The sequence below is a fragment of the Peromyscus californicus genome, unplaced genomic scaffold (genome assembly GCF_007827085.1).
Source record: "Peromyscus californicus insignis strain IS unplaced genomic scaffold, ASM782708v3 Scaffold_6__1_contigs__length_162567912, whole genome shotgun sequence".
Lineage (NCBI taxonomy): Eukaryota > Metazoa > Chordata > Mammalia > Rodentia > Cricetidae > Peromyscus > Peromyscus californicus.
The window spans coordinates 49,646,394-49,663,739 of NW_026294584.1; the positions used below are offsets into that span (position 1 = coordinate 49,646,394).

Sequence of the window (17,346 nt, forward strand, 5' to 3'; positions counted from 1 at the left end):
GTTTCTTATACACCTTGTACACATAATCCCAGGTAAGTGTATGCAATACTTCTGTGTGCCTGCATTTCTGCTCTGAGTCTTCCCCAGAGCCATGGGTAGACGTTTCCATGTGTGAGGTCAGTTCTGTGCACAAAAATGTTGGGGCTTTGGTGCACGTCAGATTTGGTGTTTAGGGGTCCTTAGTCTGTACAATTTACCCAAACACAAAAGAAAAGAAAAAAGAAGGAAAACACTTGAGTAACGTTTGTGCCCATAAGGAATTTAACTAGCTTGCATGATGGACTTTCACAGCATGGCTGACAAAAGGAGAATTACAATATGAAATTACTGCACACAAAGCACCTTTTATTCAGCATCAATTTGATTTATTTCCCTAGATTTTTTTCCCTCAGGTGGAAAAATGATTTCATCAAGAAACCAAAGTTTCTGCCAAAGTGAAAGAGTGTCATATTTTAATGCTTTTCTTATAAAACAAAAATCAACATTGCACTACATCATTGTTTTGCCTTTCTCCTTCTCTTGATTTGCTAATTTTTAAAGAAAACATCCACCAGCAGAAAACAATGTATTTCTCTCCAATAGAATGATTATATTTTATTGCTGCTTTGTTTAGTATATGTTTTTCTCAATTGGGAAAAAAAGGTCTAGGTGAAAATCTATCTAGCAAGAGAAGTAGTTTACATTGTTGTAACATTTAAATTGCTGCCCAAGGGGGGAAAATGCAAAAAAAATTAAAGAAAAAATGATTTAAATGTGAAACATCACATAACTTCAAAAAAACTTACCTCAATTGCCTACCACCTATCACATACTACAGCTCAACTTCCTAAAAAGTATTACAGTCCTTTATTATAAGCCCCTATTGGGTCTATGGTATACATTTAAAAAAAAAAAAACGCTACTACAAAAAAATTTCTTTTCTCTGTTTTTTTTTTCCTGTCACATACTTAAGCTACAGATAATGGTTGAATAAAAAGCCTACAGCAGGTATAAATGTAATAGTTAACTATCCTGTTTGCTGATGTTCTTTTCCTGATCCACGGAAGGTGGCATCTTTTAATCCAGCATCTTCTCCTGCTTCTTGCCTTCCTTTTTCTTCTTCTTTGATTCTGCTGCAATTTAAAAGAAAAAGAAAACAGCATCAAGGCACTAATCTATGAAAAGGATGCCAATTTTCTTATAACTGGCCAAGATCAACACACAAGATGTTTGCTCCTGTGATGTTGCCAGTATGTGTGCATGTGTACAAACAAGAGTTGGGGGAGTATCTATAAGAACAGGCAAGAAGAACACAGCCTATCTATGTGAATAGTTAAACGTGCTTGTTACCATGTTGGTTGCCTCCATTTGGAATGTCAAACATGTTTGAGGATCCTGCTTAGAAAACATATGTAGCAGGCTGGCCTCTCTTAGGAATAACCCAGGCCTCTTCTTGATGGAATGCTTTAGTAGCCTTGCTTAGTTTCAATGCTTTCACAGTCCCTTCAACTGGAAATGTTCATTAGCATTCACTTTTTTTTTCCTTTTAAGCAAACAGTTCCAACGTGCATCTAGTCTGGATCTTGACAGCTGCTAACATATTCAGGCAGCTCTTTATAGTAAAACTATGGACCATATAGTATATAGTCCAAGGGAGCTTTGTCTAAAGGATCATACAGAGTTGAATAAATCAAACAGAGGGTATCAACCCCCTTTATACTGAATCCACTCATAAACCCATTAGGAATTATACCAAATGGTTCCATTCTTTTCTTTTCAATCTTCTTACTATCTCTCTTTTACTGATATGAGAACATAGTGAGTCACATTTGGAAGGTTAACATTGCTTTCTTATTTTTAAGAATGAGACCTGAATTAACTCTGTGGATAAAGTCAGTTTCATTTCAGTAGTCTTTCAAAGTGACCATAAGACAAAGCTTTAGTATGATCATGAGGGTCCCCGCTTGATCTAGGGTAGAACTTCACTTGGTAAAGCCAAGTGCTTTATAATAGTCATGCAGTGGCCACTCTGCAAAGCATTAAAAGCCAGGAGGATCCAGACACTGATGTGTAACAATAGGGCACCTTAGTTCACATTGAACAGAACCAAGTGGTATGACATACCAAATGTTAACTCAATCCCCAGGCTCCCCATCTCTTTCTCCATCCTGCACTGAGACTGTGAAGCAGACATGCTTGCCAGGAAATGAGCAACTGTGAGACATGCAAGAGGAAGGGCTGCCTCTTGGAAGAATGTCTGCTCTGTCCCTTCAGTGATACCTAAGGGACATCCCTGATCCAGACATTTTAAATGTATTATGGGCTCATGTAGACAATATAGAGACATGCATACATCATGGCTACACACTGATGTTTTAGCTCCCTAGGTTTGTAAACTTTCATCCTTTCCTTAGCCAATGACTAAGTTCATAGAGGATGATGCTCATAGTTGGGTTGCAGACACAAGATGGTTGTAGTTCTGTAGAAGTTAGCACAATTACATTAGAGATGCTATTGTATTTTCAATATGTTGGAAAGTGTTTCTAAAGTCCTGAGACTTTCTAACAAAACAGTAAAATTCCAAATGCCTCCTATTGCTATAAATCATGAATATAAGCTTCATCATTATTATGGTCTCCAAGAACCAGGGGAATTATTGTAAAGAATAGCAACTACCCGATGTTGTCCACTGTGTGAAGATGTATTGCTGTGATTGGTGTAATAAAGTGCTGAATGGCCATTAGCTAGACAGGAGAGGATAGGTGGGATTTTATGGGAAAGAAAGGAAGAGGAGGAGGAATCTAGGCATGAGCAATTCACCACGGAGATGCAGAGGAAGGCAGGATGTGCAGTACGGAGATGAGGCAAGAAGTCACATGGCCAAACATGAATTGAAAAATATGGGTTAATTAAGTTATAAGAGCTAGTTAAAACAAAGTTTAGCTAAATGCCAAGCTTTCATAATTAATAATAAATCTCCTTGTCGCTATTTGTGAGTTGGCGGTCTGAAAAAAAAAAAAAAAAAAGCCAAACTACAACTACCAGCAGGAAAGACAAAGGAAATAAGAATGGGGAGGAATTATATGAGCTGTATAACAATCCATCCTGGGCCCATTTTCTTCATGCAGAAACATTGAGACTTTTATTAAGAGCATACTAAAAAGCAAGTGCCAACTTGCAGCATTGCTTCCTGCCACTGCCTGACATAAATAAGCCCTGTGTTGGGGAAATCAGTCAGTCTGCATTTGTTTTCTGCCAATTGGTAAGAATAAAGCCTGCATCCTCATGGAGGAATACAGGGAGTACCTTGTGAGATGATGGCCCCTGAGATCCCACTTCACTACAACTGCCTCCCAAACATCCATTTATTCAGTGAGAAATAAATATGCATGCCATCTCCACTATAGATCAGATGCAGCTTGAGATTCTCCTACATAAAAGTGAAAGGTGAAAGGAACAAACTGTGTCTTCAAAGAGTTGGCATCACAAAAAATCCAAAGAGAAATGTTTTCAAGATTGTTCTACATATATATTTCTATATATTTTTAAAGTATTCTAAAGGCCACGCTTATGTTAAAGATCATGCCAGGCATCACAAAAAAATCCAAAGAGAAATGTTTTCAAGGTTGTTCTACATATATATTTCTATAAATTTTTAAAGTATTTTAAAGGCCACGCTTATGTTAAAGATCATGCCAGGGTTTTAATGGCTTTGAGGCCAATTTTTCTTGCTAATTTACTGGAAATACATTGCAGATTCCTGTGACATAAAATAGAGAGCATCCACGAGGAAAATGAATTACTAAGAAGAAAAATGTTTATGAATAGTAGGCAGTATGAAAAAAAGATCATTTCTCCCCTCTGAGTTACTTCATCATTCTTAGAAATATTAATAACTTTCCTGTTTTTAAATGTAGCATGAGCTCATGTAGACAATATAGAAACATTTACATGTTAACAAGAATTGTCCATCATTTCCCAATATGGAAACAAAATGGTTATTGGTAAATTCTACTTGTATTTCTTCCTGTTGTTTTTATTAGGAATGCACTGAAAACTGTTGAGTACTAGAGAGAAGGCTCAGTGGTTAAAGTATTTGCTGCTCTAGCCTTGGACCTGGGTTATGGTCCCAGCACCCACATAGAACTCCAGTTCCAGGGAATCTGATGCCCTCTTCTGACCTCCGTGGGCACCAGGCACATACTTGGTTCACAGACGTATGTGTAGACAAAACACTCATACACATAAAATAAAAATAAATAAATCTTTAAAAATCTGTTGAATCGACTTTCTGTAATACTTATTTAAACCTTGAAACATGACCAAGTGGAATTCCCTGACATAAAATAAAGTATCCAATTTGTTTTTAACAGTTCTTTTGTAGTTCATTTGGATTGCTGCCATCACTTTTTGTTGTTTTTTTTTTTTTCTTTTTTTTTTTTGGTTTTTCGAGACAGGGTTTCTCTGTGTAGCTTTGCGCCTTTCCTGGGACTCACTTGGTAGCCCAGGCTGGCCTCGAACTCACAGAGATCCGCCTGGCTCTGCCTCCCGAGTGCTGGGATTAAAGGCGTGCGCCACCACTGCCCGGCTTTTTGTTGTTTTTGCTCACAAACCAAGAAGCTTTAAAATTTTTGTCTGAGTATAGATAATAAGGAGATGATTTCCTGGACAGAAGAATAGATCATTTTGAAGCTCCAGATCTGTATCACAACTTCACTTCTTGTGAGTTCTAACCTAATTTTTTATCAGCAGTTTCTATGGAATCTTATCACAGTCAATTTGTTCCACAAAACTGAATAATCAAAGAACATGAGTCATCTCTTCTTCCTCTCTCCATAGTCCTTTAGTAACAACTGCTATGCAGTTGACAGAGTAACTTCTAAACCGTTCTCTATATTAGGAAAATGAGAGAAATGGTGTCAGAAGGCAGCCCTGAGAGAGTGACAGCCATTTAAACACTTTAAGGACCAATACTTTCGCATTAAATTGAAGAGTTGAGTACTCTGGGACAGATTTATCTCAGTTCTTCTTCCCTGTCATAGCAAAAATGACAGGGAAGAAGAAAGGTCATGTGGTGGTTTGAATAGGAATGACCCCATAGGCTCTTACATTTGAATGGAATGCTTGGTCATTAGGGAGTCACTCTACTAGACAAGGATTAGGAGATGTGGCCTTGCTGGAGGAAGTGTGGTACTGGGGGTGGGCTTTGAGGTTTCAAATGCTCAAATCAAACTCAGGGTCTCTTTTTTCCTGCTGCCTGTGGATCCAAATGTAGAACTTGCAGCTCCTCCAGCACAATGTCTGCCTGCATGTAGCTATGTTCTGTCCATGATAATAATGGACTAAACCTTTGAAACTGGAAGCCAGGCCCAATTAAATGCTTTTCTTTATAAGAGTTGCCATGGTCATGGTGTCTCTTCCCAGAAATAGAACACTGGCTAAGATAGTATAAGAAGAATGAAGAGGGATTAATATGAGCCATACTATGTGGTTCTTGTATCTCATATGGCTATTAAATGTACAGAAAACTAACAAGGAAATTATGAGGGAAATGATGTCAAATATCAGCCCTTGTTTCCTGTTGGCTTGAGCTAAGTAGCTTTGGTTCAGTAAAGCAATGGGAGAAATCAATGACAACAACAGAAATAAGTCATTCTATCCTAGTGGGTAAAATAAAAGACTCAAAAGTGCGTGCTGTGCTTTCAGAGCTCAGGAGTCCACCATGAGTTTGTTTGGGTCAACAAATTACAGTAACCTACCAAATGAATAGGAACCTATCACTACCATATAGAAAAATCATAGTGTAAACACATCCTGAAGCCTGGATATCATCAAAATAGTTTCTATGCTTGGTTGACCTATTTAAAGCGACTCACTGGCACTTAAGAATGAGCTACATCGTTCACAAGAAATGTATGATTTCTCACACACTGCACCTTAAAACTGACAATGAGTTTTGTGGACTCATAAATGCATGACTCTTTTCTTTCTTTTTTTTTTTTTTTTGAACTTTTTTTTTTTTTTTTTTTGGTTTTTCGAGACAGGGTTTCTCTGTGTAGCTTTGCGCCTGTCCTGGAACTCACTTGGTAGCCCAGGCTGGCCTCGAACTCACAGAGATCCGCCTGGCTCTGCCTCCCGAGTGCTGGGATTAAAGGTGTGCGCCACCACTTTTCTTTACCTCGATCCAGGTTCTAGTTGCCTGAGCTCTCCAAAATGCTGACTTTCATTAAATTCTCACTGAGTTCCACTTGAATTTCATATATATATATATTGATATATATATATATATATCATAAATATTTGCTGTGGAATAATCCTTCTATACACTGTGTGAATATATGTCACTGTGATTGGTTTAATAAACAAGATGACTGGCCAGTACCTGAACAGGATAAAGTTAGGTGGGAGAGCCAAATTGAGAATGATAAGATGAGAAAGGACAGGGTGAAAGAATCACCAGCCTGATGGAGAATGAGTCAGACATACAAAATGGAACAGAGGCAAAAGCCATGAGCCTCAGGGTAGCACATAGGTTGATAGAGCTAGTAAGAGCTAGTTAGTAACAAGCCTGAGCTATTGGCCAAGCATTTGTAATTTATATTAAACCTCTGAGTGATTATTTGGGAGTAGGCAGTTGGGACAGGAAAAATCACCTACAAATATTGTTAAATATTAAAATAAATTGGTATTAAATCATTATAAAGTCATTTAGTCATATATGCTGTTAATATGATTAATAATATATAATATATTAAATATTATATATAGTTGTACAGTACAGGAAGATTCTTTATTTCAACCAAATAGAGCCAAGTTAATAAAAGTCCCTAAAGAAGTTAAGTATTTTCCAAAGGAACTCACACACCTATCAATAAACTGTTATAAATAAATAAACAAATATCAATAAATAATGTGAATAGGTAATAATGACAAATAAAATAATGTAAGCCAAGTTTATTTTCCTTTCTATGAGTATCCCAGTCTCCTTTCCCTGCCAACTTACCACATTTTTTGTGTGTGAGGTGAGGGGAAGGGCATATGATGTCTTCATTGCTTTCTCAGTAATTTTATAATGTACTTTCTATGTACAGTTGACACAAGAGAAAAGCCAGCCATGTGTTCATGTGTCGAAGTCACTGATTGGCTTGACACTTGAATATATCAGATAGAAAATGGACAAATTTTATTATTATTTCACTAATGTAACTACATAATCCTCATATTTTAAGTACCTATTCACACACATAGATATTTCTGCAAAAATCTCTTCTTTTTCCTGAGTTGGTGAACCACTGCCATGACCTTGCACTCAGCAATGGCTTCCCTACTGACTTCTTCCACCCTGAGGCAACAGGGAAGACATCTAAATATTTAATATATTATTTCTCAAATGAGAACTCAGGTAGAAAATTTGCCATATTATAGATGATAAGCAATTATATTGATGGGATCTGTTAGAAATGTCACATTTCCACTTAGCTCATTATTGTTTTTCACCATCATAACTGATAAATACTTTAATATAAGATCAGCACCAATAAAAAAAAACAAATTATGATTCACAAAATGAGGAGAAGCTTGAACTTCAGGATGTGAAGATTTTTGCATCCTAAAGTATAACCCTATGAAGTCTTCCTTGTTTGCTTCCATATGAATTTTGGGGGGGGGGTCAAAAAATAATAGGCATGGATTAAATGAGGTTTTTATGGGTTAAATGTGTTCCCCAAAGTCCATGCTAAAATTTCGATCGATGTATCTCATAGAGCCAATATATCTGGAGATAGAGCCTTTGCAGGAGTAAATCAGTCAAAATGAAGTCTGAATCTGGTGACTGATGTCCTCAGAAGAGACAATTCACACACAGTGAGGACACTGGAAGAAATCAGCCATTTCCAAGCCAAATGGAGAGAAGTCAGAAGATACCAACCTACACAGATCTTGCTCTCTTACTTGTAGCTTCTAGAATCATGAGGAAATGTAAATGTGTTGTTTAGGGTACTGAGTCTGGGATGCTTTGTTACAGAAGATCTAGTAAACTAATACATCACTTAATTATTACCAAAGCAGCTCATGTGTGTATATCCTTAAGACCCACTATAGAAGGTCAAAATATATGTCTCTTGCTTTTTTCATTTGGCCTATGGAAGAAGAGACTATGATGCAATTGTATTGTATTGGTGTTGAGGACAAAAGAGGCTGGGGCTGGGAAGGTGGACCAGCAGGCAAGGTGCTTGTTGCAAGAGTATGAGGACTTGAGCTCAGAGCCCAAGAACTTACGTACAAGGACAAACTTTGCCAAGATGATCTCTGCAGTGTGTGTGTCTGTAACCCAGCATAGGTAATGAGAGAGAGACAGGTAAAACATAGAGGGTCATTGGCCAGGCAGCCTAACCAAATTGGTGATCCTGGTTCAGTAAGAGATCTTGTCTCAACAGACAGGGTGGAGAAGCTAATGAAGAAGACAGCTACCTTCAACCCGCCATGCACACATACACACATTAAAATATAAAGAGGCTTGTAGAGGAGGGAGAGCGAGAACCACTGCATGTTTTCTGTCATATTTAGAATCCAGACTATATATGTAGGTGTGTGACATATGACATAAAAGCAAAAGGGAGAGACTATCTGAGGGAGGGAGGTGACCAGAAAGAGGAGGAAAGGTGACATGGGAAGTAATGGGAGGTGAAGTGAGCAAAGCATGTTGTCATATATGTATGAAAATGTCACAGTCAAATCCATTATTTAATTATAAATATTAACACTAGAAAATTTATGTCAGGTTTTATGTTTGATAATGGTCACACAAAACACGGCATTAGTCCTGTTCTCACATCTCCACGCAGGTACTCCTGGTTCCAAGTGGATGAGACCCCAGTACCTATCTGTTACACAGTCAAGACTAGATCTTCATCGCTCTCTCTGAATCTTTCATGCTCTCGACAGTAGCTTTTGTAGCAGCTGAATTTATTATTCTTGTGTGTCTGGATGAAAGTCGGAAAATAACGAGTTTCGATTTTTTCTAGAATAAAGATAGGTTTTGAAAGTCTCCTAAGAGTGAATACTATGAACACTTTAATCAATGAAAAATATCTCCAGACTTACCCTGTGTGTCTAAGCAGGAGCCCAGGAACACTTTTACCTGCTCCCAGCCTTTGGATTTCTGATGAATTTTCCTATGTATATTGCTTACTCTTCTAGAAAAAGCCTTTGTTTATTTTCTTTCCTTTCACTGCCTCTGCGTCCTGAGCACCAGCCAGTCTGCTTTGATTTCCCTGTGGGCTCCCACCAGCTCTGTATCAGTGCAGAGCTGAGTAGGACTGCTGGGAGTGTGGATGAGTCCCTCCTGACAGCCCTTGTTACCAGGACAGATATGCCTCAGATAGAGATAGGTACCAGATCCTCCACAAAGCTCACAGCAGAATCGAGACTATCTGGTTCTGTCTGGGAGGCCACTAGTATGGCAGGATGGCTTGATGTACTTACTATTCCTCACTTTAAAAAACTACATCCTTCTTGTCGGGCCTCAGTTGGATGAATACAGTACTAAAAGTTGTCCTTTGGTTTCAATGCTATTACTATACAAAGAGAAACTTAAGCCAGGAATTGTCTGATTCAATTCAAACATAAATGACCCCAAATGTATTTATATGGCTGGCTGTTTTAAATCATCACAAAAGAAAACAAAAACAAATTATCAATTTTATTTTTATAAATTCTTCTGGGAGTCCTTGGTATAGAAATCTCAACTTCTGTTTCAAGATTGGCCACTTACTGGGAGGGTCAACTTATACAAATTATAATTCCTAGACTATAAAATATAGTAAAACTCCTATAAATTGTTATGAGGATTAAGGGAGACAAGCCACACCAATAAATTAGCATAAGGCTTGCCATATAACAAATATTCAATAGATAAACTACTTTTATGATGCTCAAGAAAAGAAACAACAATAAACTACAGAGAACACAAGAAGTAATTCTTGATTCAGAAATTAGAAGGCAAAAATACAAAAGCTTCTGGAGAGGGAAACCCAAGATCCTCAGCCCAAAAAGTAATTAGTGTGAACGTTGCTCGATTATGCTGCCTTCTTTAGTACTAATTATTATAGAGCTGCATTCTGTGTGCACAATTAATGAGCCTCCAAAGTGTGGAATTTACCCAGGGAGATGAAAGCAGACATAGAGTGAAGTAAACCCTACAAATATTTATAGTTCATCGTTCTTATGTCTGCCTTGGCAAGTAGGAACAAAAGTTCTTGACTTAAGGACAAGATCTAAACACCCAAGAGAGTCTTCCTCCTGGTGTGCTTTTAGCAGTGATTCCTCAGCAGATACAGGAAACCAGTGTGTGAACAGCATGCCCCAGTGAGCCAAGTAAGACAGTACAGCTGGATATACCATTCATTCTTTCATCCATCCACCCCAGTCATGTCCCATTCATCTATTGCCTGAAGTTTGGACCTTTGGCTTGATTGGTGCAAAGCACATAGACAATGTGTAGAGCAAAGATCAGGGAAAGTCCAAGCAGGATGATTCTCATGAAGGCTGGTAAAGATTTAGGATGAGTCTGGAATTCATGACCTTTTTTACGTAGGAGTCATGACATCTATACTGAATTACACAGGGAGAAGCTGTATGTGATGCAGGAGATCCCTACTCAAACTGCCGTGTGTCTAAGTCCACAACTCTGCTTGTTAGGATGGAGTCCTGCTCTAAGTGCCTGGCTTCCCTACAGCTTCAGCTTCCTCATCTGTGAAACCAGAAGTTGCAGGATGTACTTCAGCATTTTGTGCCAATTCAGTAGTAGCAGGTACACACTACACTAAGCTGTGAACTGCACGAGAAACTCATGACTAGTTACTACTGCAATCACCACAGGTCTTCTTCCATCAGAGGTATAAATACCCACTTCAACATTGGCTATGGTGGTGCACTACCATGCAATACTACTACTAAGGAAGGTGAGGCAGGAGAATTGTGAATTCAGGATCAACCTGAGCTATACAGTGACTTCTAGGCCACCCAGACCTCATTGTGAGACCAGCCTTGCTTAAAAGAGAGAGAGGGAGAGAGAGATAGAGATATAGAGAGAGACAGAGAGAGGCAGACAGAGGCAGACAGAGAGACAGAGACAGAGAGACAGACAGAGACAGAGACAGAGAAAGAGAGAAAAAGGAAAACAAAGAAAACCCACTGAAAATGCCTACATCAACAGGATGTAGACAATAGGAAAGTAGTATCAAAATTATTGCACATTTATCAAGCACATTACTTATAGTCCTCATTTTCATTTTTCTTTAATAATATTCTTCATTTATTTTGGGGGAGTTTCATATATATATATATATATGTATGTATGTATAATATATCTTCATTTCATCTTAACAATGCTATGTTGTATTTACTGTCTGCAGTTTGGAAGACAAAACACATCACTTTGACATGAAAGGAACAGAATCAGATCTTGCTTTGGATATAATATTATAAATAGGAAATAAAAATATAGGTGCTGTCGAACATTTCCACAAGCAGAATAGCCATAAAATGAAAATCTGAGCCCAAACTGAAGAGGACTTCTCTCTGACCAAGAAGCACGGAAGTCCTACAATGTACCCCATGCTGCCTCTCCTGCTGTCCAAATGGAAGGACAAAGGTCCTCATCAACCCTTTTTCCAGCCAAAGAATCTCAGCGGTGGAGGCAGGTCCTGAGCCATCTTGCATGGAGATTCTACACCATATACTCTCTTTACACGGTTAAAAGTCCCAGAGCCTAGAAAAATCTGTATGCACAACACAGCTATGCCTCTTTCTGCTGGATGACAGAGCCTCCCAAAATGGGAAAAAAAATGTTGAGGAACTTCTTTTATCTTCAAAAGAACAAACAACAGAAATCTATTTGGTGGAGAGAGAATGGAGAATGCTGGGAATATCACTTTACTGACCCATTTTCCCATTCAATAGTCAGCTGCCAAAAGCTGTGCGCTGCACACAGCGGAGCCTGGCTCTGAGACAGTGGCCTTTCTTTTGATCTGTAAAGATGAATCATCAAACCTAAGAGAAAGCTAGGCAGCTGTCCCAGACAGAGCAATGAGATGGAAAACTTTTTGAAATAGCTGGAGAAAAAAAAAAAAGAATGGGCATTATCATGAGTGGAGAAATTCAACGAGCACCTGGTAGCAGATTGTGGAATGTAACGGAGCTGGCCGACCAACCTCCATTCATTTCCTCAGTCACCTGCAGGACAGACATCTCATTTTGAGCTTGCACCATGGACCATCCCAGGAACATTTTGGACAAGCCTTGGGTGCCAGACAACTTAAAAGCCAATGACCACCCTCCCAACTAAGTAAGCCCAAAATTAACTTCAAGATACCACTAATGCTTCTAATGTAAAAAGCAACTGCCATATCCAAAATCCTTGAATAGTCCAGACTGGTTAAGCAATATCATTTGCAAGCCACAGAAAATCCATAGTTCACTGAAGTTCCCACATCAGTCCCAGTTCCAGGCCCCACATGCCTGTGCTAGCTAGAGGCTGATGTTCTGTTCCATAGGCCGCAGCACTCACAAAGATGATGCTGGTCGTAGGACCCTGTTCCCCACAGAGGGGTCTCTCCCAGGACTCTTGCTTGTCCCAGTCATTTTCTAATTTCTAAGCGATCCAATCATTTAAGGGGACCCCTGAAACACAAGATTCAGGAAATCTCCTGAGTTCTTTGCTGTGGTTCTTTCTACAGAACCATCTGAATAGGGCAACTATAATTTTCTTCACTGTTAATACAGCTCAATTAGCTCCATGCGAGGAAAATAATGGTTGTTTCAAGAAGAGACCTGTTTTAAATATGTTCATTGTCTTGAATAGAATCTCTATAGGCAATGCTGTAGCCATGGAATGGCAGCAATACTTCCTCTACTCCAAGAAGAGAAGGGTGCTAACTAATGATATAGACTCCAACACATTGTAGCACTCCTGCCCACTCTGAAAGATCAGTCCACTAAGTACTAATTCAAGACTCTTGTAGCAGGCCATCCTGTGCTTATAGGTAGAATCTAAAAAAGCCAATTATATTTCCCAAACTCCCTTGCAGCAAGATTCTGAGTTAGATCTAATATTTATCAAGCAAATATATTTAAACGAGATATGAAGGTATACATGACATGTGAGTAACACACAACAGGGACCAAATTTGGAGATATTGGATACCCCCCACACACACATACACACAAGAGGGTGGGGGAGGTAGAAGGGTCTGGGAGACAGAAGAGTCTGATTTGGTGAGCAAGCTATGAAGCTTTTCAGGCTTTGAGTCATTGCATTGTATGAGCTGAGTAAGAGGTAATTTCAGCAGAAGGTTTTTTGCGAGAATAATCCCACGTTGGGTAGTTAGATATTTTCCCCGGATCTGTTGCCTTTGGCTGTATTGTTACTGACCTTGCACTATCCAAGCCAGATCCACTGGGCTCCTGGAGAGTCTTTGAACTATGTAATACCCTTGAATAAACTCCCTTCTGCTTAGCCAACTGGTGTGGATCTTGATGCACCTAAAATCACTGGCCAATACAGAGTTTTCCTGATTAAAGTAAACTTGATTAATTAAAACTCTTTTGTTTCCTAAGCAAATACAAGCTGTAGTCTCCAACACATTTATTCTCTCAGTCATCACTGCTAGGCTGGCAATAATTAAGTAAGTTCTGATTACATCTGCCAGTGCTTAGAGCAACACTGCCTGCCTGGAACCCTAGGAAAGCTAGACCCATTTAATGTACCAAATATATCCCTCTCTTCTTGTTACCCCTCTCTTCTTCTGGGTAGACAATGCTGAAGTTCTCTTTGGGTTATGAGTGTTTCCCACACGCAAATTTAAGGAGATTTAAGAAGATACTCTATGCCCTTGAGATCGTGGGCTGAGCCTGAAAGGCTGAACTTGCACAATATTGACAAAGCAGCAGTGAGTACCCATTCTACATTTTACAGACTGTGTTGCCTGAATGTGCTGGAATGGATTTCAAGGCAATTTTTGCCCAAGTGGGCTAGTTAGCAGTTTTCCAATTGTTTAGATGGGAACTCTAGACATTATAGGTCCCTTTACTTTCCAATCATCTATTCTAATTTTTTACCTTATTAGCAACAGTCAAGTCTCAAAGATATTTTCCAGTTTTCTTTCAACTTAGTAGTGAGTATTGAAGTTCTACCAACAACCATGCTGCATTCTGATATCTAATTACACAGTCTTCATATTAACCCAAGAGAATTTTCTGAACTAAACTACAAGAAAGAAAGAAAGAAGAAAGAAAGAAAGAAAGAAAGAAAGAAAGAAAGAAAGAAAGAAAGAAAGAAAGAAAGAAGAAAGGAAGGAAGGAAGGAAGGAAGGAAGGAAGGAAGGAAGGAAGGAAGGAAAAAAGGAGATCACTAAACAAGCAAATAAAACAATGTAAAATGGAGCCTGGCTGTGTGATTGACAACAAAGCTAATGACTGGGAGAATGGAGAATTGGACCATAACCTCAGAGATTCGAGTATTTGAAATAAGTAAACGTGTTTTAATGATTATTGGTTTTCCTCAAGACCACAGTATCACGTTATTTATTTTGTAAAGTCTGAAAGTTATTAGAGAGTCCGTTTCAGGTAGGTCTCATGTATGAAAAAATAAATAAAAAATGTACCTAGAAGACAAACAAGAACAAAACTTAGAACTCTGGCTCTGCTGATAGGCACCAGGCAAGATGGCTGTGGCTGAGCCATCAGATTTTTTGCTGTATTCATTTGTTACGTGAAGGCTAGATCAGATAATAGGCAACTTCCCAGAAGCTCTGCCATTTAATGCGTCTAGACAGAAAAACAAAATACCTCACATGATAAAAGTTTCATGAGTTGACAAGTGCAACTGGAAAGACAAGGCATCCCTGTGTCCATCTGATTTCCTGCTCTGTGGTTTACAAGCTAGAGAGCCTCTGGCATTATCACTGAACCTCTCTGAGCCTGTTCTTCCAGAACTCTTAGAAACAATGTCTGTATGTGGAGGGGCAGGTACCGTATCCCATTCAGCCCACTGGCACGGGGCTTTACAAAGATCACTTTCTCTTAGATCAAAGGAAAATAAAACATCAGAGCTTAGTTCATATTAATGTGATTTCAGTAATGTATAAACAGGGAGAAAGGGGGTATGAATGCAGAGCTTGCCAAACCCTTCCTCTGTCATTCCTAAGAGATACGGCACTGGCCAAGTGCATTAGGCAGGGTTTGTCTCCTCTCTAATAATGCTGCATGGGACCTTACAATGTAGTGTCTGTACAGTACATAGAGCAATGTGTGGAGGGGAAACAATCATGATACTCACCATGGAGGTTCTGACTTAGTATCACCTGCTTTTCCACCTATCTGAAGAAAATGAGCTACAATGCACAGAAGGAAGTTGCAGTCTCTATGCAGCGTTATTTGAGAAACAGTATGGAAATATATGTAACTCCCAAGTGTCACTAGTTGCATTTTATTTAAACAAAGAAAGACACATCACAGAATGTGTTTGTGTATCCCATTTAAAAAAAAAAAAAAAAAAAAAAAAAAAAAAAAAAAAAAAAAAAAAAAAAAACAACCTCCAGTCTGACACATCTTCCTGACTCATCTTCTACAGTAACATTGATTCTTTGTGCAGAAAAATGTGTAGTGCCTAAAAGGATATTTAGAAAATCTTTTACTGTTTTAGATGGGAGAGATTGGTTACTTTTAACTAAGGCCTATTAGGTATAAGGGGAAGATTAGATTTCAATAACTTATGGTCTACAAAATGCCTAAAAAGTATTCTGAAGCATGAGGCTAGTCCATTTTAAATAAATTACATACCTGCATTATTTAATATGAATAAACACGATAGAATGTCTATCCACTTGAACTATTTTTAACCACCATATTGAAAACTGAATGTGAGAAACCCATCTAGTCATCAGCTATCACTAAGTAACAAAGGGAAACTAGCTGAAATATTCAACAGTCCAACTAAAAGGAAGGCTTCTTATATTGTGTTTACTGAATACCCTTAAGGATCTTTTTCAGTTGTGGACTACCAAGTTTTTTGACAGTTTTTATATTCACCAACTCCACCATCACCCTGGACTCCTTATTTTTCCTCCCTTTTCATCAAACTTCCTGTCCCCTCTTCCACCACCTCAGGGATGATGTGTCTTCCCTGGTCACTGGATTTCATACTGAAACAGGACTAATTTTCAGTTTGGGAAGTGTAGCACAATCCTCTAAAGATCATTCATCCTGTTAGAACTACTAGTGGTGATCTGGTGAGTCTGATAAAGTTGGGGCAGTGGGAATTTTGTAGGTTCCTGTGGAAAACTCTTGCATACAGCTCAGGCAGAGAATCTCAATGCTGGAGCACAGAGGACACCTTGAGTTATCTGCATTTTGGTTCAATTACTGCTTTGAAATTAGTCAATCTGAACACTGAATCTCTGAACTTCATTTCTGAAAATACTTCCTGCTCTTTAGCTGGTCTTGTCTAGATAAGCAACAGTTGAAAGTTGGTTAAAAACTGCCCTGGAGGGCAGCCAAAATCTCAGACCCAACATCTGAGGTCCCACACTACCCAGCTGCCCTGAAGATGGAGGTAGCCCTTTCCATTGCCAACTGCATCAGAAGATGGAAAACTTGGCATGTAGAAAGAACTCTCTCTGTGTCATCAGTATAAAACACCAGCAGTCCTCAGTTTCTGGAAGATTTCTTTCTCTTATTTTGGCTAATCATCAGCATTTATCTGAATTTCTCCTCAAAATGAGTCTGGCAGGATGGATTTTCAATTTTATTTTGAGAGTCACGTACAAGGAGAGGTCAAGGGGGTATTTTACTTTGAATTTCATTGAAGCTTACGGGCGTGAATCGTCTGTGGGAGCCACATGAAGCCCCACAGCACAGGCAGCTTAGAGAATAGACATGCACTCTCTCACCATTCTGGGGACTGTAAGTCTGAGATCAAAGTGTTGGACTGACCTGGTTTCCAGTGAGACTTCTCTCTGTGGCTGGCACTTCTCCCCTGTGTCCTCACAAGGCTCTCCCTCTGTGTGTGTCTGTTTAATAATCTCCTCATATAAGAGCATCGACCATATCGAATTGGGTCCCATTCCTATGACCTCATTTGAACTTAGTTACCTCTTGAAAGTCCATGCTTCTAGATATATTCACGTTCTGAGATACTGGGGGTGGGTAAGACTTGAAAATACAGATTTGGAGTAGACAGAATTCAATCCACCTACCCATGAAATGAAAGGATTTACCACCTCTTTGGCTTCCTCCAGCTGGCATCCCACCTGCATGAAACCATGGCTACCTGCTTTACCATCTTCAGCATGAATGCTGAGCCTGGCA

General features: G+C 39.0%; 1 protein-coding gene across 1 annotated transcript in view; it reads right to left on the bottom strand.

The window, feature by feature from the left end:
• Positions 1–324: 324 nt before the first annotated feature.
• Positions 325–17,346, bottom strand: part of Ptn (pleiotrophin) — a 90,548-nt gene continuing 73,526 nt past the window's right edge. The window contains exon 5 of the mRNA XM_052719665.1: positions 325–1,112. Within this exon, the coding sequence (XP_052575625.1) occupies positions 1,057–1,112 (56 nt within the window). The 3' untranslated portion in view covers positions 325–1,056. The remainder of the gene's footprint in view (positions 1,113–17,346) is intronic.